The sequence below is a fragment of the Nomascus leucogenys genome, chromosome 23 (assembly GCF_006542625.1).
Source record: "Nomascus leucogenys isolate Asia chromosome 23, Asia_NLE_v1, whole genome shotgun sequence".
Taxonomy (NCBI): domain Eukaryota; kingdom Metazoa; phylum Chordata; class Mammalia; order Primates; family Hylobatidae; genus Nomascus; species Nomascus leucogenys.
In genome coordinates this window covers 60,386-82,811 of record NC_044403.1, presented here as the reverse complement: position 1 = coordinate 82,811, position 22,426 = coordinate 60,386, and the positions used below count along the sequence as shown (strand labels likewise).

The window sequence follows — 22,426 nt, the reverse complement described above, 5'->3', positions numbered from 1 at the left end:
GAGCTGGGGAGGGGTGTGACGCCATAAGGTTTGTGTTAGGGGTTGACTCTAGGAAGCATCAAGAAGGTTCTGGAAACACCTTTTGCCTTCTTTAAGTTGGGTTTGGTATTGCTTTTTGAATTATTATACAAAAGACAGTAATAAGAAATTCTCAGCCCATATTTCCATGTAGTTAGAATTCACAGGACCTCATGGTGTCCTGCTTTTCCTAGCTCACTGTGCCAGAAAGTGCCCCTGCTCCACCAATAGGGCCCAGAATTCTCTGCAGGGAGCCCCCAGAATCACTGGCCCATGGCTTAGGAGACAATACTCCAACTCAGGGCAGGCTGGCCTTGCTTCTCAAAACAGTAGAGGAGCAGAGGGCAGGCAGGTTTTCTGTAGTGGGAGCAATAGACAGGCATCCCTTCCAGCAAAAGAAAAAAAATAACCCTTCCTTGGCAGAGGCAGTGCCTTACTCATCTGCACAGCCCTGGAGCACCAAGCCTAGCCTAGCACATGGTGCCCACATGTAACAATAACAGCCACATGTACAAGCTCTCCCAGCTGCCAGCCCCCCTTGCAAGCACATTGCATGGTCTCTCCTGTCCACCCTTGGAGGTGAGTACTAAGCATTGCTCATCACATTGCCACATGGGCACGAGCATCAGCCTCGCTTTAAAGATGAGGACAGGAGCTTGGAGATGCTAAGTAGCTTGCTGGAGGTCACACAGCAAGTACGTGGTGAGCGAGGAACAGAACCCAGGAGTTCCAGCTGCAGAACCTGTGCTCTGACCTGCTGCATGGTACTGTCCCCACTAAGTGGGGGAGGGATGGATGGATGAGCTCACTGGGCTCACTTAGGGTGGATTCAGCATTTTAGGGCAGGTATGATTCAGGTGAACACAGGGGTGTCAGTGCTCCTCCGCAAAGGACAGAGTGTCAGGAGAGGGGAGGAATGAGTAGGTGAAGATGGAGAGAATAGAGGGAAGCCCAGGGATGCCCTCCCTGGGCGCATAAGCATCCGTCACTGCCCTGTGCTCAGTCCCCTGCCAGCTGTCCTGGGCACCAGTGGGGCAGGCAAGAGATAATCTAGGTGGCCCTCCTCCCACCTCCCCGCTGTGCAACCAGCCTTCCTCTTTGCCAAGAATGGCACAAGAGCAACTTTCACCTGCTCCTCCCTGCCACTCCACCCCTTGGCTCATCCTGGGTTCGTGGCCATGGATTCTAATGCCTGTCACTGCCCCCTCTACCCTTCACTTTATTCAACCCAGCCCACTCTTACCTCAGAAGCTAGGTAAGGCACTGTCGTACAAGCCTGAGAAACACTCCTGTGTGTGCACACAGAGCCACGCACAGTGAAGCCTCCAGCCGCTGTGCCTTTTGCTCTCGCTGTTCCTCCTGCCCGGAATTCCCTGCCCTGATCCCACTTGTGTTCTACAAATGGCTGCTCAACCACCAACACTCTCAGCTCAGGCACAACCTCCATGAAGCCCTCCCTGAGCCGGAAGTTTCTGAGCCGTGGTCTCACTGTTAGTATCCTTGTTTCTGAGCCTCCCTGACTCTGGGACCGCCCTGCTAGTCTCATTCCTTGGGACTGTCTACACGCTGATCCCTGCTTGCCCTCCTGGCTCTGATCTTTACCTGGTTCTGCCTTCATGGTCCCTGTGCCCTTGGTGTGACCTGAACCTACCCCACTGACCTCCAGCTCCACTCTGGTTTCTGTGGCTGGTCTGCCCCTGCAGCTCCAGGGCTGCTGGTCCTTCCAAAATCGACCCCCTATGGTCTGATGGAAACAGATAACGAGAATTCCAAAGAAAGCTCCTGTAACATCTGCCCCAGAGCCCTCCATAAGAACCATCCCGTTTCAAAATATGCCAAGCTAGAGCAGTGTGTTAAACATAGAATGGGATCCAAATATTCATCTTTCGCCATGTAGCAAAGTGATTTTATTTCCTATTAATTCTTTAATGGAACAGTTTAAACTAGAAGCAAAACTGGATACTTTCTAAAACTATAGATCCAAAGTGAAGCTAGTACAGCATAGCACTCTCTGAACCAAACTAATTTTTTTTTTTTTACACGAGGCCTTGCAGGAAATATGCAGAAATATTTCACTGTGACATTAAGGTGAGTAATTAGACATTGAGTCCTTTTAATTTTTTTGGAGATAGGGTCTTGCTTTGCCACCCTGGCTGGAGTACAGTGGTACAATCATGGCTCACTGCAGCCTCGAACTCCTGGGCTCAAGTGATCCTCCCACCTCAGCCTCCTAAGTAGCTGGGACTACAGGTACATACCACCATGTCTGGCTAATTAAATTTATTTATTTATTTATTTGTAGAGATGGGGTCTCACCATATTGCTCAGGCTGGTCACAAACTCCTGGCCTGAAGCAATCCTCCTAGCTTGGCCTCCCAAAGTGCTGGGATTATAGGCATGAGCCACCATGCCCTGCCAGAAATTGAGGGTTGGACTTCCATCGCCTGGGGGCAAGCTGAGCCCCTGATAGAGATTTTGGGGCAGATTCACTGGTGCATAAGAGACAGGGCAGCTCAGCATCAGCTGGTGCCATCTTTGAGGTAAGTTTAAAGAACTTTATAAAACTGGAATTTCAAAATTTCTCCACTGGATTGATTCTGCCACAAAGAAGGGAGCTTCACTGAAGCATTCCTCTTCTGTATCTCCAGCCATTCTGCATAATTAGAGATAGGGTTTGTGAAGCTTCCTGCCAAGCCATATCCAGTCAAGGCAGTCCAGGCAGGTTGGGATGAGAGGCAGGTACTAGCCTATTCTCAGAACAGGGCGGCAGCAGCCAAAGAAAACCCAAGACCCTGCCAAGGTTAAGTTGCAGGGAGGAGAGCCCAGCCTGAGGCTCCCAGCTGGCTGTGTGTGTGAGAGGATTACAGAGGAAGCTGGAGGGAGGGTCAGGGAGCTCAGAACCACCCGCCAAACAGGAAAAGTGAAGCCAGCTGTTTCAGTGGCAACGGCCTCAGGGTGAATTATTTTCTGGCAATTAACCATTAACCGCAGCGGGCTCAGAGGTGCAGCTGCCCAGCCCATTTGTGCAGAAAAGAGAGGATGTGGATTTGGGAGCCTTCAGCCATTCCTGTAACAAGTGTCACTGTTAGAAGGACGGAGGTAACCTCTACCCTTCCTGGCCCCAGCCCAGGGCTCAACGCCTGGGTCGTCCAGCTGCAACCACGCCAAAGGCTGGGATTCAGCCATTCCACCTGGAAGCGGCTTTACAGTGAGGGCTCAAGAATGTGCTCTGGCCACTGTCTGATACTGACATGTGGTTCTGGGAGCAGAAAAGGGGGCCAGGACTAGGGTGCAGAGAGCCGGTGGACAGAGAGAGGGCATGCTGGAAGAGGCAGGGAGGGAAACAACTGGGTCTTGGGGAGGCAGCAAGTCTTCTAGAGGCACATCAAGAAAATGTGGCTGAGGCCCTTCAATGTCCCAGCCCAAATGTTGGGGGTCTAAGGAGATCACACTGTTTGTGTTCCAGTGGGCGGTGAGGGTCATGGAAGGAGAACAGAGTTTCAGAACTCCAAGCCAAAGACAGGCATTTACTAGGATTCAAGCTGGGACTACTGAGAGCCCAGTCTGAACAGGCTGAGTGAGAGCGGCCCCCAGATTGGGCATTAGGGCCTGGCCAGCTGGCTGGGGCGATGAGGGCCAGACCCCCCACAGGGAGACATGGCACAGGGAACTCAGAGGATGCTGGTGTTCAGTGGATTCAGGCATGAGGAAAGTGACCAATTGCTACTTCCTCCCAGTGCCCTGGAATTACCCAGACTTTCCCGTTGGCTGTCTTCTTGCAGGCTGTGGGAGAGATAGTACAGCCTGAAGGCACCTGTGCAAGGGGCAAGGGTAGGACAAAGAGCAGAGGGTAGGACAAAGAACAAGAAGGAGACACCAGGCTTCAGGGAACAGGGCAGCCTGGAAGTTAGGGAAAGCCCAGAGGGGTCAGAGCCTCTGACCAAATTCAACACAAATTTAAACTGCCTGCATGGTCCTTTGCCTTTTAATACAGGCGCCTCATGTTCCTCACTAGACTCTAAGCCTAGAGCTGGGTCAGAGTCCCTTTTTCCCTCCTCCCCTTCTCACCCTGCCTTGTGCCCAGCAGAGCAGGACATGCCAGGAATGTGCTGGAAATGCTTGTTGATGTTGATGAATTAGGCAGTCCCATCAATGCAATATGGAGCATCCACTGCAGGAAATTGGAGGGAGGTGGTGGTGGAAGCTAATTGGCCATAGAACCACCCCATCAAGACAATGCTGCTGGCTTGTGGTGATCAGGTACACCCGCTGCACCCCGAGAAGGGTGGGTGTCAACACAGACCCTATGAGTCTCTTGAGTGGCCAGCTCTTGGGGATGTGTGCATCCTGCTTCCCAAGGAGCCTTCAGGGTTCTGAGGCCACCTGGTCCATTCCCCAGCCTGTACTGCATAAGCCACACTGCATGAGGAAAGGCTCATGCTGGAGAGGGGTTGGGGTTCCCCAAGCCCTGGCTATAGAATGCTCCCTTTGGAGCATGGTGGAGGCAGCTGACTCAAAGGTTAAAGAGCCACCAAACAGATGAGGCAAGGCCCACCCTGGAGCTGGGTGCCTGGTGGAGCAACACAGCAGAACACATAGGTAAGAAATGAGCCAGGGAGGATGCAGTCCAGTTCCCAGGCATGGGGACCCAGGCTCTCCTCACCCTGAACTTCCCACCAGCACCAGCTACTTCAGAGGATGTGGCCCAGCTCAGGCTGCAGTGCCCTGGAAGCCATGGCCCTCAGAAAAACTCTATTTAGGTTCCTTCTTAAGGGAGCTTGGTCATGGTGATGGCAATAGTGATGTGAATGTTCATTAGAGCCACATTTTTACCATCTTTTTATAATGTGATGACTTGCTTCCCAGGACCTGAAAATACTTCTTCGTTACCCTCAAACATCGTCCTGTATAAAATGGCAACACAAGGAGGCAGGCAGAAGCTGAATGATTGCCCGAGGTCCCAGAGCAAGCTACGCGAGGTACACGAAAACCAGCTTTTGAACCCGAGCCCATATGTTTTCACCTTTGATTGTGGACTTTAGTGCCCTGGTTGACCACGTCTTGGCCTACTGGATGGAGGTGTGGCAATTCTGGATCCCCTTATTTTCAGAAATTGGTTTTTAGAACTTCTTACTTTTTTATCCATCCCCTAAATAGAAAAGAACTCCCAATAAAGACCCAGTTTAGTCTGAATCATCCACCGTGATCTTCATTTGGCTTAAAATATAGAAATTTTCAGAGCCCCCATTCACAGCTCTGAAAATATTCCTTTCTTTTGATCTAGGTGGCCTCTGTTCTGGTCATTGACCGTAGGCTCAGATGGCCTGAATTATCTCTCTCATGCAGTCTTTGCTAAAAAAGATCTGGTGTGAATAATTTAAACCCCATTCCTGTTCCTGCTCGGCAGATTTCCAATGCCAAGCTGATCATCATTTCAGCACCAGCAGAGATGTGCTATTTCTGTCCCCGATGGCCACATCCTTCTTGGGAAAGTGACTTTGAGGGGCTGCAGATGAGCTAGGAGGAAGGGCTGTGCCAGGACAGACATCGTGCCTGTGTGGAAGCTGGATGGTCCCCCTCTGGGTCATTCTTCGGGAACTCCTGCCCCGCTCCTCCCGATCCAAGGTAGATGCACATCATTCAGATGCCTGGTCTTCCATATTTCCCTCTCCTCCTCAGGGACCACTTTGTCTAGTGACAGACTCACTGCCCTTCTCCTTTGGAGCTTCCCTCATCTGTCAGCTGATTCAAGATTTCAAATGGAAGTTAGACATGGAGGGGACAAAATGAAATGAAACCAAGAAGGAACTGCTAAGAGCTACAAAGAGCATTTTTACACTGCCTTAACCACACCACTTGACTCTAAACGGGAGCCTGAGTTTTAAAATTCCTACTTGTGTTAGCCCAAGAAAGGTTGTACAGGCACCTTCTTGGTTTAAACAATCAAGTGCTCGATGTTTCAGGGGCTGTTGGGCCAGGATGTGGATTACTCAGGATCCCCAGCTTTACCTTCTGCTCTGTCCTTGGGCCAGTTCTGTCATTGGTTCTTTCATAGAGGGGCAGATAAAGCAAAGAAAGCAGATTCTAGGCCATGGAGTTTGCTGTTTGCTAGCGTCCTGGCAGAGATACCTGTCTCCACAGTCCTGCGTTGGTGGCTGAGTGCATGTGTGCGTGCAAATGCATGTGTGTGCATGAATGTGTGTGCGTGCATATGCATGTGTGTGCATGAATGTGCGTGCATATGCGTGTGTGCATGAATGTGCGTGCATATGCGTGTGTGCATGAATGTGTGTGCGTGCATGCATACTTTTTTCTGACCTCAGTTTCAAGCTGTTGCCTCCTTGATGTGTCTGTTTAGTGACTTGGACCAGAGAGATCGCCAGTTCTGTGTGGGATGGGAATGAACGCAGGCAAGTCTCTACAGGAGAGGGTAAAGTGGAACTGAGAAGAAGCAGGGAATTTTGCACCAGCCTGTCCAACAGCTGCTGTGCCCCTCCCTGCCTCAAGCCCCAGAGGGATAAGGCTGTCTGTTGACTCCCGGAAGTGCAGAAGGGTAGGGCAAGAGGTGCCCAGCAAGCCTTTGGGCAAGCACAAGGCCCTGACCTTCACTGACTCTCCACATCTCTCCTGCATGCCCTGGGCACAGGGCTTGGTTCCCTCTGGGCAGGCCATCCAGACTAAGTGACAGCCAGGTTGAGACGCAGAGGCTGAAGACATTCATTCTTCATGGATCAGCCTGAATGTCTGGACAGATCTCATGAATAGATGGTGTAAGAGGAAGTGTGGAATGGGAGGCTGTGATCACTGGCTTGGAGAGCACAGCGTGGTCAGGTGCTAAAGCTTAGGCTTCCCTTCTGGCCTTCGACATGGCCAAGGGGAAGTGCTCCTATGATTACAATATTCTCCAAAAAATCCAATAATTCTGAGAGTGTCTCCCACTAATACCTGCGTGACCCACACACTCACCCACCCGGTGTCTTTCAGCCTGTAACCTTTGGATGGAGCACTGGACTCTGTGACCCTCAAGGTCCCTTCTAAACTGAATATGCTCTGACCCAGGTGTGCTGTTCTTTCCTTACAATAATGGGAGCAACAAGGCACTGAGATGCCTGAGGCTTCTAGGGTCCCCTCACCACACCCCTGTCTCCTGCCCTAGGGTTCTGGGCTAGGTGCTGGAGGGAGCCCTCCCTTGTTACCAGCCAGATCTCCAAAAGCCACTGCTCCATGAAGACCTCTCCAGAGATGGAGGGCAGGGTGTGCCCTGCACACATCCTCCCCCTTGGCCTCTGGCCCCTCTGCCTCCCATCAGGCTTGTCCTCCCCAGGGAAGCAGACTCTTTGAGGTGATTCCAACAGACTGCAACGCACAGTCCAGCTCCAGCCATTACTTGCTCCACATTTCAGCCCAGTTTCTTCATCTGGAAAATGGGGGTGAATATGACTTCTTTGGTTGCAGAAGAGTGTGGTGGGTCAGAGCGTGGGCTTGGAGGCAGACTGCATGCCGCTCACCAGCAGTGTGTATCATGCATTTTAAAACTTCACATTTTTCTTCTGCCTCCACATCCCTACATGTGGTCTGTGCACCTGGCGTGACCAGGTGCACCGGTGTGATAGGGCTGGCTCTGCTACAAGTTCCCCTTGCTACCCTCCCCTGACTGTGACCTAGTGACATTCAAATGCACCAACGGAATCCTCTCCTGCCTTTTCTTATGGCTCTACCCTGACCCCCAATGAAAGGGTGTCAGCCACTCTCTGTGCCCCGCCTGCTTGGGGGAGCCCTAGTCTTTGGCTCTCTGCCCGTGTGATCCCCCCTCCTGGTGAAGTGTGCAGTGAATCTGTCTAGGAGAGGGTGTCTGATCTTTTGGCTTCCCTGGGCCACACATAAAACACAGTAATGACAGCTGATGAGCTTAAAAAAAAAATCACGAAAAAAAATCTCATAATGTTTTGAGAAAGTTTACGGATTTGTGTTGGGCCACATTCAAAGCCGTCCTGGGCTGCACGCGGCCCGTGGGCTACGGGTTGGACAAGCTTGGTCTAGGACCTGTGAGTCTGGCAAACTCTCTTGTCCTGTGCCTCTCCTGTGACCCCTCTTGTGGCCACACCTGACTGACCATCACCTAAAAGAACACAACTGCCAGGTGACTCTGGGCAAATTGCTTCACCTGCCTCTGCTCTCAGTTTCTTCCTCGTCCATACACAGAGGAAGAGTTGCTGCTTTTTGGGGCAGGGTGAGGACTGAGTGAGTTGATGCACGTGAGTGTTGACCGCAGTGCTTGCTTGGCACAGAGTTCAGATTACTGGGACTTTGCAGGCTGCTGTAGTGAGGATGGAGGGAGGTGGCTCTAGTGAACAGTGGCCATTTGTGTTCTAATTGGGCTCTGGGAGGAATGCAGGGCCTGTTTCCCAGTGTTGCAGGGGACCACTGGCCTTTAGTGGCTCCACAGAAGCAGGACAGATGGCTCTGGGTCAGAGGAAGGCGCTCCACCGGTGGGGGCTTCTGCATTCCTTCTTGGGCTGTACAGAGGTGAGTCCTGTCCTCTCTAAACAAGATGACCTGACGGAAGGAAGGAGGCAGGTGAGAGCAAGTGGCTCGGCAGCCTGCTCACGGGCAGACCTCCAGGGGTGAGGGCCAGAGGCTTAGCCTGAAGCCTGAGGCTAGGCTGAAGGCCCTGCTTGCTAACGGGTGCAGAGCTGGACAGGACACAAACAGGCTTGCCGACACTGCAGAGGAGAGGGGTTCTCTCTCTGGGGCCAACTGCACTGATCCCCGTAAGCCTCATGGCTGGTCAGCGCCACACAAAAGGAACATCCCCAGGCTGCGCTATTTTTATTGGTTTTATTGGTTTTATTCAGTCATGTCACGTGCCTTCATCCAGCTCTGTTGGTCAGACCTGGGATGTGCTACGTGGCTCTCAAGGACCTCAGTTGACTGACCTGCATCGCCCTGCTGGAAATCCTCATGGTAGGCCCCATGTGGGGGTGGGTGGTGGCGTGGCTGGCTCTCAGCACACCTGTCCCACCTGCTGGAAAAGAGCTCAAAATGCAAACTCTGGGGGCCCTCACTTTAGGAGATGTAGGAGATAACCGGCCAATTTTAACACATGGGCCTAATTTAGATTCTAACTCAAACGTAAACACAACAACAACAGTTTATGGTTCAGTTGGGAAGATGTGAAACTGCCTGGTTATTTCATGATATTAAGGAATGACTGTTAATTGTTTTAAAGTGTGATAATGGTAATGTTATCATGTTTTCTAGAAGAGGGTCCTTAAGTTTTAGAGATACACACTGAAACACTAACAGATGACATGCTGTCTGGGACCATTTCAGAATCACCCTGGGGTTAGGAAGTGGGCAGGATGCAGGTGAGAGAGTGGACGGAACCAAGATTGGCTATGAGATGGTAACTGTTGAACTCTGGGTGAAGGGAAGATGGAGCTTCATGAAAAACACTATTTTTGCATATCTTTGAAAATTGCCATAAAAAAACCTAGAAAGGGGAAGAGGAAGAGGAGGAGGAAGAGGAGGGAGGAGGGAGAGGGAGAGGAGAAGAGGAAGTAGGAGGAGAAAGAATAAGAAGGGAAAGGGATAAGGAGGAGGGGAAGGGTAGAGAATAGGGGAAGGAGAAGGAGAGGAGCAGGAAGCATAGGAGAAGAAGAAATAGAGGGAGGAGGAGGCAGAAGGGGAGTGGGAGAAGGAGACAGAGGTGGAGATGCGGAGAAGGAGCTGCCACTGCAGCTACTGAGATGCCTGCTTGCTTGGTCCTAAGAACCTGGAGACTGTGGCAAACACCAGACCCAGGAGCGGCCACCCCCTCTCTGGCTCTCCCACAGCCTCAGCCCCTCCCACTCCAGGGCTGGGGCCCCTCTCACTTGCTGGAAACCTGACTGGGTGGTGCAGGGCTCCCCCTCCCTGCAGAGCACAGGGCGGGCACTGACCGTGGAGAGGCAGCCCTTCTGCTCCCGGAGGATGGCACTGAAGCCCAGGAAGCCGGTCACCATGACAAGTACGCCCGCGAAGATGAGGATGTAGGCGGAGGCGGCAAAGGTGCTGGAGGCCAGGACGCTGAGGTAACCACTTTTCTCCACCAGGGTCCAGATGCCCACAGCCAGGACGGCTGCTCCCCCGACCTGCAGGAGACCACCGGGTTAGAGCAGGGGGTGGCGGGGGCCTCGGCAGCTGCCATCCATTCAGTGCCCACAGGGTGCCAGGCACTTATCTTGCACTGGCTCATTCAGTCCTCCAAAGGAGGCGAGAATGGTGTGGTTACCCGATTTTACAGATGAGGAAATCGAGGCTGAGAGAGGTTAGACTTGTCCAAGGTAAGCAACCTGCAGAGCCAGGTTTTGAATCCAGGTCCGACTGTGAATTCGGTGCTTTTTACCATGGTGGCCTATTGCGTATGAGGCCGGGGGAGAGGACTGCAGTTTCAGGGATGACCAGTGTATCTGAGTCCCTTTTGCTTCCCCAACTTTTCACCTCCCCAACTCCTGCCACCCCTGGCTCCTCTGCCTTCAGAGCACTTCTTCCCTCTGTCCACACTTCCCTCGTGGGGCTCGTTCGAGCACCGCCCCTTGTTTAATCCTTGTGTTTGCCCATTGGGGAAGCACAGCTGGGCTTTTTATCCCTACTCAACGAGGAAGCAACTGAGACCCACGGAGGAAAGGGAAATTGCCCGAGGTCCTGCCTCTAGTTGGGGGCAGGGTTGGGGCAGAGACAGGAGGAGAACTCAGAGCCCAGGGCCTGCCCGCCCAGTCACGCTGCCTCCACGATTGAAGAGTCAGGGTGCTTGACAGGCTGGAGCCGCCTGGGACTGCAGGAGGAGAAACTTTTTTGCTAATTGTCTGATTCCCCTTTGGTCCTGAGAAGAGGGGAAGGATAGGACCCTCCTGATTTGCAGATGGGGGGATGCCTCCTTAGAAACTGGAGTACTTGGGAAATATAGCAGGGATGGCTTGGCTTGGCTGGTTCTATTTGCAATGAAGCCAAGTAACTCTTTCTGTGACTGTTGGACCCAGAAGGGCATAATGTGTGTGTATGCACACACGCACAGCATTTTCAGGGTGCCAGATGGGGAGTATGAGGGTGTTTGCCCAGGATTTGGGGACAGGACTCCTGGGACCTCTGACCGTCTCTGCCATCTGCTCCTGGGAAGGTGGACTTCTGCCCGCTAGTCTCCCTGCCCCCATTTAAGGATGGGTCTCTTTCCTCTAATGGGTATGAGATGCTTCCTCAAGGGGTCCTGGGCGTGGTCAAAGCTAGAGAAGTGCCCTGGGCTCTGTCCATGCCCCCTGAGCCTTGTCACTGAAAGAAGCTCCCCATCTGCCCCAGGAAGACTCCATATAGCCTAGCCTGTCACTTCCCCGTTCTCTGTTCTGGGCAGTCACAGACATCCGTTGAGCAAACGAACATGTATTAACACTTTCTCTTCTGAGCTTTGCAACAGCTCCGTGAGCATGGGGCAGGGTGGCAGGGCACATATTCTGCATTTTGCAGATGAGGGAATTGAGGCTTGAAGAGAATAAGAATGTGCCCAAGATGACGCCATTGAGAGTTTTAGAACTGAGATTCAAACCCACATCTCCTGAGAGTAAATCCAGGACTCTGTCCCCAGATCCCACATACTGGGCTGGGCCTGCTCCTCTACTCTGCGTTTTTAATAGATACAACTTCTTCAAGGTGCCATTTTAGCTCCATTGGCACCTCCACCAGGTGGAAGAGCCAGGTGGAAGGATACCATCTGGGCTACAGCAAACAGAATGGGAGTGGCTGTCATGCAGATTTCTTCAATTCCATGATGCACACGTTTTTCTCTCACATTTTAACATCTCTAAAATTGGGATGTATCTTATGACTGATGGTATTTTATAATTATACTTGGCAGTAGTTTTTCTTAGTGGTACAAAAAACAGCAGTGTATCTTACCACTGATGATATCTTAGATTCAATGAAATCCTAGAATAGGTTTTAAAATTATCTGTGGGTACAGGTTATCTGTGGCTCACACAACCTCCACGACCAGTGAGGGATTTCCTGAGTTTAGGTCAACAAAATTAGGTAAAGTGAGGGTTTGCAACAAATATCCTGCACGGAATTCTTTTTGCCCCCTTCAGCATGCCTGGAAGCCTTGGGTGAGGGTCCCAACTTTGCAGAACTAGCGGTGTGACCTAAACATAGTCCCTTAACCTCTCTGGACCTCAGCTTCTTCATCTCTTAAATAAGGGAGTTGTATTAAGCCAGTGGTTCCCAACCTGTAACTACTGGGAACCCCTTTGATTACTTTTCCCCAGGAAAGTTTTGAGGGCCTCCACCCCCTCCCAGTCCTTGGGTTTCGCTGTAAGGAATGAGAGGGTTTCATTCCTTTGGAAGTCTGGACAGGAAAATTAACACTGCTCACTGTTGGATGGGTCACCAGAGGGGGTCACGGGAGGGCAGGAGGCAGCAGCCTGGGTTCTAGTTCTGACTGTGCCCCTGACTAACCACATGATTGTGGGACAGACACGCAGCCCCTCTAAGCCTCAGTTTCTTCATCTGTAAACTGGGGGCACTCGATGGGAACATATCTGAGGTCCCTTCCATATGGTTAAACTGTCCCTGCTGGTAGCAGAGGTCAAGCTTCTGTCAAAGAACCTCTGGCAAGATGGTTCTGAATCAGTGGCTCATGGCTGTCACTCAAGCCGCCTGGAAACTGCCTAAGTCAGCAGAAAGCAGCAGAAGAGGCAGGAAGAAGGACTTGATGGGGTGGGGAGAGATCTGACCCCAGTGAACTATTCAACAACCATTGGCATACAGTTGATTCAACAGTATTTGGCTCTTTACAGAAACTGGCGTGGTTTTCCATGAGGGTAATAACTACATTTTTCTTTTTTCTTTTTCTCGCTCTGTCACCCAGTCTGGAGTACAGTGGTGCAATCTTGGCTCACTGCAACCTCCACCTCCCAGGTTTAAGCAATTCTCCCACCTCAGCCTTCTGAGTAGCTGGGATTACAGGCATGCACCAGCATGCCTGGCTAATTTTTGTATCCTTAGTAGAAACGGGGTTTCACCAAGTTAGTCAGGCTGGTCTTGAACTCTTGACCTCAGGTGATCCACCTGCCTCGGCCTCCCAAAGTGCTGGGATTACAGGCGTGAGCCAGTGCACCTGGGCAATAACTACATTTTTCAAGGCCATAGCCTGTGGCCGACTAGCCAGCAAGCCCTGCAGAGGGCGAAGCCAGGCGACAAGGATGTAAGCCGGCCAGGAGGGGCGGAGCAGGTCACCCCTCCTGTGTAATTTTAGGAACTTTCTATTCATAGGAAAGAAACATGATGGGGTGAAACATTAACCTGAGTGGCTGCACATGCCTGAGGGGCTGAGAGAAATAAGGCAGCAGACCTGGAGGAAAGCAGGCAGAGGGTATAAAAGTAATCGCAGGCGTTTTTCTTTGTCTCGCTACCGTAGGGCTTCTGCAATGAGGGAAGGAAAGGGATGGGGCAGGAGCCAGGACCACTTGAATCCTAATAAGGAAGGATCCTCTGCGGAGGGGAGTTCTCCACCCTCAGTGAGGAGGAGCCCATGGCTCAGGACGTGGGAAATGCACAGGGTGACAGGAAGTGTACAGGGTGATAGTAGATTTTGTGTTTACTGGCCACCTGCTACATGCCAAGCCCCACACTGGACTGAAAAGCCTCTGGGTTGGACAGGAGCTCACCCATGGGAACCACACTCATCATCTGTGCTCCTCCTCCCTGCACAGTCTCATACATGGTGCCATCACCCACCCACCCACCCACAGACACCGCAGGGTCACTATAGGCTCCTTCTTCTCTCAGAGACAACCATGTGCCAATTCCCTTCTGCCCTCAAACCTGTCTCCATCTCCCCACCACACTGCCCACCTGGGTTCCCCACCACAGTTGGCTCCTGGCTCCTGTTCCGCCCACAGGCTGATCCCCCAAGGCACCCCCGGCTGAGAAGTCCCACCAGCTCCCATGCCCAGGGCACCAAGCCCAAAAACTCTTTCGCGTGGCCTCGGTGCCCTTATTGTCTGGCCTTAACCTGACTTTTTGGCATCATCTTCTGGTACTTTCTTTATCCCACACCTGGGTTTTTTTTTTTTTTTTTTTTTTTGAGATGGATTCTCACTTGTCGCCCAGGCTGGAGTGCAGTGGAGCGATCTCGGCTCACTGCAACCTCCACCTCCCAGGTTCAAGCGATTCTCCTGCCTCAGCCTCCTGAGTAGCTAGGATTACAGGCATGCGCCACCAAGCCCGGCTAATTTTTGCATTTTTTTCCTGGATTTTAATCACTTTGAACTAAGTAGTTGCTTTTTCTTGAAAACAGTGTGGTTACCTAGTAACTCAGGCACTATTAGCAGAGTGGTAAACAGGGTGAACTCCGGGGCGCGGTGCAGTCTCCAAGTCCAAGCCCCTCTGTTTACTGGCTGTGTGGATTTGGATAAGCAACGCAGCCTCTGTGGGCCTCAGGGAGGCTCTCTCTTTTTCCTGCCCATCTTTCATGCATTGTTCTGTCTGCCCTTTCTCTTCCGTTGAACTCCTACACACCCTCTAAGGCCCATTTTGAGATTTTGAGTGTGGCACCTGCTCTGACTGTCCTGGGCAGGTGAGTTCATCCCTCTCCCGCATGCCTGTGGTGCTGCTCACCTCACAGCAGCCCTCGGCACTTGGGGCAGGGGGAAGTCCCCTCAGGCCCCTCAGAACGTGGCCCAGCACATGGCCTGGCACCCGGGAGGGGCTCCAGTGAGTGTGGGACTCAGTGGATGAGGCTCTGTAGAGGGCTGTGGAAATGCCATCTGCTCCCCTACCTGCCTCTGTCTGCTGAGCTACTGGGGCAACAGCTAGTGTTTCTCTTTCCTGCTTTATGGCTGTTTTGATTTTTAAAGGGGCAGTCCACAAAGTCCCAGCAGTCCCAGAGAGGAATAGGCTTTTTCTCTGGGTCATTAAGAAGAGGCTCCTGGAAAGGCTGGGGTTGCGCCCTAGGTATCTTAAGGTCAGACTGATGCTTGGTTACTCTCATTCTTTCTTTCAACCAATACCCACTGTGCACCTGCTACAATGATGCCAGGCTCTTGGGCCATCATGGGGCCCATGCCTGACACTGCCACTGCCCCTGCCCCAGGATCACTTCTAGGACACTGGGTTGAAAGACCTGACTTAGTAACCACCAGGGTGACTTCTGCTATGAAGGAGAAGTGAATGGGTCTAATTTGGGGAGCAAACACAGCACGGGGGCTCAGGGAGAGGACTGGGAGACCAGGTCTGAACAAGACTCAGTTTCTTTTAAAGAATGGCTTCCCATTCCCACATCAGAAGAGTCAGCTGAACCTCAGGCTGCAGCCCCGATAGAGCACGGCTGAGCCCTATACCCACATGCAGGCCGGGTGGACGGCACCCCAGTCCCACGCCCGAAATGCCGAGCTCTCCAGGAGGGCACATGAAAGCGTGCGTCAGGTGCTGCTGCTCACCCTCCTCATGAACGACCTTCTCTGAGTGCCAGGCACGCGTTTCTCCCCGGCTCTGCCCATGCTCCTGCGGCCTTGCTTTATGGAATCTTCAAGGACAGGCTTGTCTAAGGACTATTTCCCACTTTGAGGTATCCTTGTTTTTGGCTCTCTGGCTTTAAAGAGCCCTTGATAAAATAAATCAGAACACTACCTCCTCTGCTGTCTTCCCCAATCCCATCTACCCCTATAACAAGAGCAAAATCTCATGAGCCTTACTAGGGGTGGAGCTGGGAGGGAACATGAGATCCCCTGTTCATCTTCCACACCCAGCTCAGAGCCCAGAGGAAACCCTTCTTGGAGCTGTCCCTGCCCCCTCTCCCAGCAAATCATTCTGTCCTCTGTACCAACTCCATGTCTTGCACATGTTTCCGTAATTACACTCATAGTCTATTTATTTTATTGGTTACCTTGTGTGCCTCCTCTTTTAGCCTCTTGATTAAACCTCATTCATCTTAATATCCCTAGCAGAGGGCTACACATGTAAGGAAGGAAGGAAGGAAGGAGGGAGGGAGGGAGGGAAGGAAGGAGGGAGGGAGGGAGGGAGGGAAGGAGGGAGGGAGGGAAGGAGGGAAGGAGGGAGGGAAGGAGGGAGGGAGGGAAGGAAGGAAGGAGGGAGGGAAGGAGGGAGGGAGGGAAGGAAGGAAGGAGGGAGGGAGGGAAGGAAGGAAGGAGGGAGGGAGGGAGGGAAGGAAGGAGGGAGGGAGGGAAGGAAGGAAGGAGGGAGGGAAAGAAGGAAGGAAAGGAGGAAGGAAGGAAGAAAAGAAGGGAGGGAAGGAAGGAAGGACGGAGGGAAGGAGGGAGGGAGGGATTGATTGATTTCAACCCCTTTTATATTCTGGATGGAGAAACCAAGGCCTAGAGAGAAGTGACTTTTCCATTGTCACACAAGAGAGCCAAAGGAAGCGTGGAGAGCGGAAATTAAAAATCCTAATGCTCAGTTTATTGCCCATTTAACCAATTGGGCTGCTGACCTGTAATGAAGCTGCTTGGCCCGGGAAGCAAGTCATTGGTGTCTGGGCTACAGCAGGCCTAGAATCCTGAGCTACAGCAGAGCTGCTAGAAGGGGTTACCTCAGGCTTCATCCTGACTTGTCTCACCCGCCATGGCACTGTGCAGACCAAATGCACATCCCCCTCGACTGTGACTCTGTCTCCAGCAGATCCTGGCAGCAGAGAGGGGCAGAAGACCATGGTTGGGGGCGGGGGGTCCCAGGCCATTCAGCATCTCAAGAAGGGGTGGAGCAGAAAAGCCATCACCTGTTCTTTCTTAGATGGCAAGGCTGGAAGGTGGGCAGCAGCCACATTCAGTGGGATGTTGATGTACGAAGAGAAGGACTTCGAGCCTTGGCAGAAGGTGCTTCCCTCCCACGGCATCCCTGACTCCTGAAGTGATGCTCTCAAGTCATCTCACTACCCTGCTGGGGCTCAAGTCCTCTGTCTTCTTTGCCACCTGTCTTAGCCCCATGTATCCCTGGTCGCTGGGGAAATACCAAGGCCTCAGCTAATGCTCAAGGGTGGGACACAGCTTCTGGAGCAGAGACAGCCTCTCCAGGCAAGGGAGCAGCTGCTTCATCAGTGCTCCCCATAGCCTGGCAGAGTGCCTAGGAGGCTAGAAAAGTTTTGATTATTAACACAGCCAAGCAGCTGAATAAAATAATAAGTTAGAGAACACCATTGCAGGGGCGATGGGAACCGTAGGGAGCCATGGAAGAAAAGGGAGGGGAAAGAAACACATCTCCTGGGTGGCCACAGAAGAAACCCTGGACCACATTTTCTTTTACGGTCCCAAAGGAGGCATGAAAGTGTTAGCGTTTTTGGTTCCTTCCCTGCTCTGCAGGATCATCCAATCAATGTCAGCTTAACTGAAATTCTAGGTGGTGGGGGCCGGGGGGAGGTGGGAGTGAGGGACAGGGTGATGGGGAAGGATTGCCACCTGAAGTCTGCCCTCGTTCAGGTGGAGGTGAAGACGGCTCTGAATTTTTCAAACTTTGGAATGTGACCCATTAGGGTTGTGATATAAGTTTAGTGGGTTGTAAGCTGCACTAAAAACGAAAAGAAGGAAAGAATCGAAATAGAAAAAAATATCTAAGTGCATCACACACCATAAGGGTAAAGCTTACTTTGGTGAACAATGTTCCACATAACTATTTCTTATGCTTCAGTGTGTATCTTACATGGGACATGATCCCAAAAGTCTTAAAGCCAGCGCTATTGGAGACTGAGGCTGAACCTTGGTCTCTTGTTTACAATGAAGAGCTCTACCATCCACATGTCCCAGATGCCTTTTTAGGTTAAGGACCCAATCTCGACAATTTCACCTTATAAATCCCTTCACTCTCTGCAAATATTTAGATCCCTATTGACACTCCCACAGTGCAAGTCACCACCATCTCCTGCCCTGATCAAAGGAAGGCCTAGAGGGAATGTCAACAGAGGCTGTTCCTGGGGTGGCCAGTGGTTTGGGTTCGACTGGGTCCCCCAAAAGATACGTCGAAATCCTTACCCTTGGTACCTGTGAATGTGGCCTTATTTGGAAATATGATATTCGCAGATGTAATCAAGTTAAGATGAGGTCATTAGGGTGGGCCCTAATCCAAAATGACTGGTGTCCTTGTAAGAAGAAAATGTCATGTGAAGACAGAGACACACAAGGACAACAGTGTGTGATGACAGAGGCCTTGGAGACTGTAGCGATGCAGCCACAAGCCAAGGAGTGCCAAGAATCGCCAGCCACAACCAGAAGCTGGGACGAGGCAAGGAAAGATTCTACCCAAGTCTCATAGGGAGCTTGGCCCTGTGACAACTTGATCTTTGACTTTTAGCTTCCAGAACTGTGAGGGAATAAAATTTTGTTGTTTGAAGCCATCCAGTTTATGGCATTTTGAAATGAACATAGTGAGATAAGAACAATTTTCATTTTATGATACTTTTTAATATTTTAGAGGTTATCTGTAGTGGATATAATCAGGAAATAAACAGTTATCCTTAAAAAGAAATGCTTACTTAGCAAGAATCCTAATCATCCTGTTGGATGTGGCTCTCAGAATGGAAACCATCTCTACCACACAGTTTACTATCCATCTCAACACAGCTTTATTATTGCACCATCTTCATCATCACAACTTCACTATTGCAGGAAACTCTTGCCCAGGAAGATAAAAGTGACAAATTATTTTATTATTCCTTTCAGGAACTTTGCAAACAACATTTAAACAAATAGCAGATTGCACAACTTTTTAATAGATAGCATCTAATGACTGGTGTATTCTCCAAGACTCTTCAAAACTCTTGCCTTGCCATGTCTACCCATCCTCAACTCTCACGCCATGCTCTTTTCCAATCTTAAGCAAGCCCCTGCAAGAAAGACCCTGAAAACTCACACATGTCCCCCACTTTTGCATTTGCCTTTCTGAGATTCTTCTAAGACTCTGTCAAGTGTCTTCTCCCTTACCATGGTAGCAGGAAGCCCGGCTATGCCTCATCATGGGTTGATTTGGTGGTATTTTCAGGCATTTGACATCTAATATATTCAAAATACTGCATTTATTGAATGCAACCCCAACAGGCTAGAAATGATCATTGAATTGTAGCTGGGGAAATAGATTGCTTGAAGTTAGGTAAGTTGCCCAAGGCTCCACCATTAGTAGCAGCAGAGCATGGGTCCAGCTGCCTGCAAAGCCTGCACTTTTGTCACCCTTCTACCTTCTCAAATTTAGTGAGACTGTAATAACAAATATATACATTCCAGTGTCCATTTTTGGGAACTGATGGTATTCTGCTCCCAGTTACCCAGATGATTGCTTCAAGTGGACAGACTACACTCCTCTGGAAGACCTCACCCAGGCAGCCTCCTGAGAAGAGTCGCCATAGAGATCATTTTCATCACAGGCAGCAGTATTCGGAGCCTCCAGGACTTCTGTGTCTCTTCCCTGGGCCTGCAGAATGTTAACTATGAAAGACGAATGGACTTCAGTGGAAAACAAGTTATTATTTCAGGCAGTCACATTTTCCAAGAGGCACTGGTGCAACAAGTTAGTGGGGAAGAAAGAACTGGACCCTTTGTACAGCAGGGCTAGAACACAAAGCCTATTGTTAATGTTTGTGCCTCTATTCAGATGCCATGTGGTATGAAATCCATGCCAACCTGCAGACCCAATTCTTTTCTTCCTTCTCAGTAGCGAATGTACATATTTGCTTTAAAGTGGGAAGAGTTCACCCGTGGTTGATCGTTGATCTTTGATTTGGAAGATATCAGCCTCAAAGTGGTGACACAAAAAAACAAAAGGTGGCTTGACGCATTTAGTACTCGGGGAAGAGGATGTGTGTGCAGAATTCACTCACCCAGAAGAAGAAGTTGAAGACAAAGAGCAAATACTTCAAGTAGATGATCAGCCAGTCGTCCTGCTCAGTCTTATAGCGGGCCATGGCTGCTGGGCCTGCAGAGAAGACACATATGCTGGGCCAGGGAATCACCGAGAACCACCTTGTCCTTCCCAGAGCCAGAGCATCTTGGCAAGTTTCCTTTCAAAGGGCTCATTAACCTATCTGCCAGGGGCTTTGAGGCTCTGCATGTGCAGCATGGAGCAAAGACGTGGGAATTGCTAAGGACACCAAATAGAGGTGAATTGGGACAGAATCTTCCAGACCTTTAGATGTCAGTTTTGTCTTCTTGACAAAGGTCTAACCTACAAGTCTCCCATAGACTTTGCGCTGGTCTTACCGTGTTCTTAATCTCTTTTCCTGTCTCATCAGGGTTGCAGGACACAAGTTTACCTGTCCTACACACACACACACACACACACACACACACATTCAGCATCACTACTTTGCATAGGAAACTTGCACTCTGCATCATTTGAATAGGACTCTGCATCCACGGGTGTGGCCTGAGCCCCAGAGCAGAGCACCTGTGTTGGAAAGGGCCCCAGTGATCACGCAGTCCGCCCCACCCGGCCGCTGCAGCTTGACTTTTCAGATGAGGAAGCAGGCCCAGACAGGCCTGGTGGTTTGGCAGGAAGAAGTACAAGAGCCTCTGGAGTCTGACTCCCTGGGTTCACCCCCGATCTGTCACAAGATGTGCGATACTTTGGGCAAGTTACATGACCTCCCATCCCTCAGCATTCTCATCTGTAAATGGGGATGATAATGACACATATGTCATAGGGTTGTTTTGAAGATTAAATGAAATAATCGACGTGAAGTGTTTAACATAGTCCTTGGCATGTAGTAAGTGTTCAATGTTAGCTATTATTACATGTCAAAGAACTGGGGCTACAGCCTAAGACTCCAGTCCTAAAACTCCCGTCTTTACCCCAGCACCATGCTGTCCCTTGCTCTGATGCCCACTGATGGACTCTCTGGGAAGTATGACATCAGTGGTGGTGATAAAGGCAGAGAGGGCCTACTGTGCCTGCTAATCCTGTTTGCTTCTCAGTCTGAACCTCAGAAAGTCTGAAGCCTTTTAGTTTCCTCTTCTCCTCGAGCTACATGTGCCCCTGGGCACCTGCACACTCACACTCACAGAGTAGTTGCTCTTTAAGAAATTACCCCAATTTTGGGAACCTCTTTTTATTTCAGAACCATAAGCAATGAGGCATGGCTTATGCTTATTCAGGCAGACGATCAGCCAATTGTCCTGTTCAGTCTTACAACGGACCATGGCTGCTGGGTCTGCAGAGAAGACACATATGCTGGGCCAGGGGAATTTAGCATTTCCATCTCTTCCTCCATTATTTCCAACCCCCAACTGGACCATCTTTTCATCCTATTCTTGCCTCCTGGGCTGGTGCTTGACCACGCCCCAATTATTTCCTCTGAGCCACGGTTCTGCCTCTTATTTCAAGCTCATGGGCTCACTGAGACAGGAAGAAAGGAAGAGGGAAAAGACAATGTGGCTGACTTATTTGTGATTTCTATTTGCAGACGTTGAAGAAGGTAATTTAAGACTGCTGGTCTTCTCGTTAAGAAAAGACAAAACTCATTTTTCTCCAGTTTAGTTTTTCAGATAAGGTGGTGGAATAAATATAGAAGGAGAAAAAAAAGCAAGCCTGTAAGAAATGGCCACAGATGGGGTCGGCCAGGGGATCTAATGGGAGCGATTTCACGGTCATTATGCAGTCAGTCCTGACAAGAGACCAGGTGCAGCATCTCCTGGGCCACCGCAGGCCCTCAGCGAGTGGCAGAGTTTGTGGGGCCTGGCCACTCCTGTCTGCAGTCTCTCTCCACTCCCAGGCAGGGCCACTGGACTTCTGCCCCAGAACTTTCTCTCTCCTTGTGGCAAAGGGGCCTGATTCACTCACTCAAACCACAGAGCCAGGGCCCTGCCCTCTAAAGGAAAATTGTATTTTTTAAAAAGAACTTCAGGCAGAAGACAAGGCTTAAGGAAAAGAAACCATTCTAATGGTAAAATTGCAGTCATTAATGGTAGGGAAGATAGAACCATAAAATGTCAGGGTCAGGGGAAACCTTTGGGCTCTCACTTAATTCAATCTTCTGCAGAAAGAATGAGGAATTTTACATATTTAACATGCATATTTAAAAATGACAGAATTTTCTAAGGTCACATGGCTAATCTGTAGTTGAGTTTCCTATTCTCCACTGTTCAGTGCTCCTTTCCCCTAACACCACGTGTGGGGCCCTGTGCTGGGGGTGGCAGAGGCCCCAAAGAAGTGTCAGTACCAGCCTGCAGCCAGATGACTGGATCTGAAAGCTGGCTTTGCCATTTTACTGGCTGTGTGATCTTGGGCAAGTTATTCAACCTCCCTGTGTAGCTAATATTTATGGACACTTACTATGTGCCAGGCACAGAGCTAAGTGCTTTACACTCATCATTTGGGTCCATCTTCCCAATACCCCTATGAAATAGGGCTATTCCCATTTCATAATATAATCAAGGTTTAGACA

The 22,426-nt window shown here is 50.5% G+C and overlaps 1 protein-coding gene across 3 annotated transcripts in view; it reads right to left on the bottom strand.

Annotated features, from left to right (window-relative positions):
• TSPAN11 (tetraspanin 11) overlaps positions 1-22,426 on the bottom strand; it is a 66,339-nt gene that overhangs the window by 19,066 nt on the left and 24,847 nt on the right. For 2 of the 3 annotated variants that reach the window (XM_030804570.1, XM_030804571.1), the window contains exons 2-3: positions 19,865-19,959; positions 9,960-10,151 (exon numbers count right to left, since the gene is read on the bottom strand). In XM_030804570.1, the coding sequence (XP_030660430.1) occupies positions 9,960-10,151; positions 19,865-19,948 (276 nt within the window). In that variant the 5' untranslated portion in view covers positions 19,949-19,959. Of the gene's footprint in view, positions 1-8,001; positions 8,575-9,959; positions 10,152-19,864; positions 19,960-22,426 lie in introns of those variants that run through there. The other variant, XM_030804572.1, reaches the window with a different exon arrangement.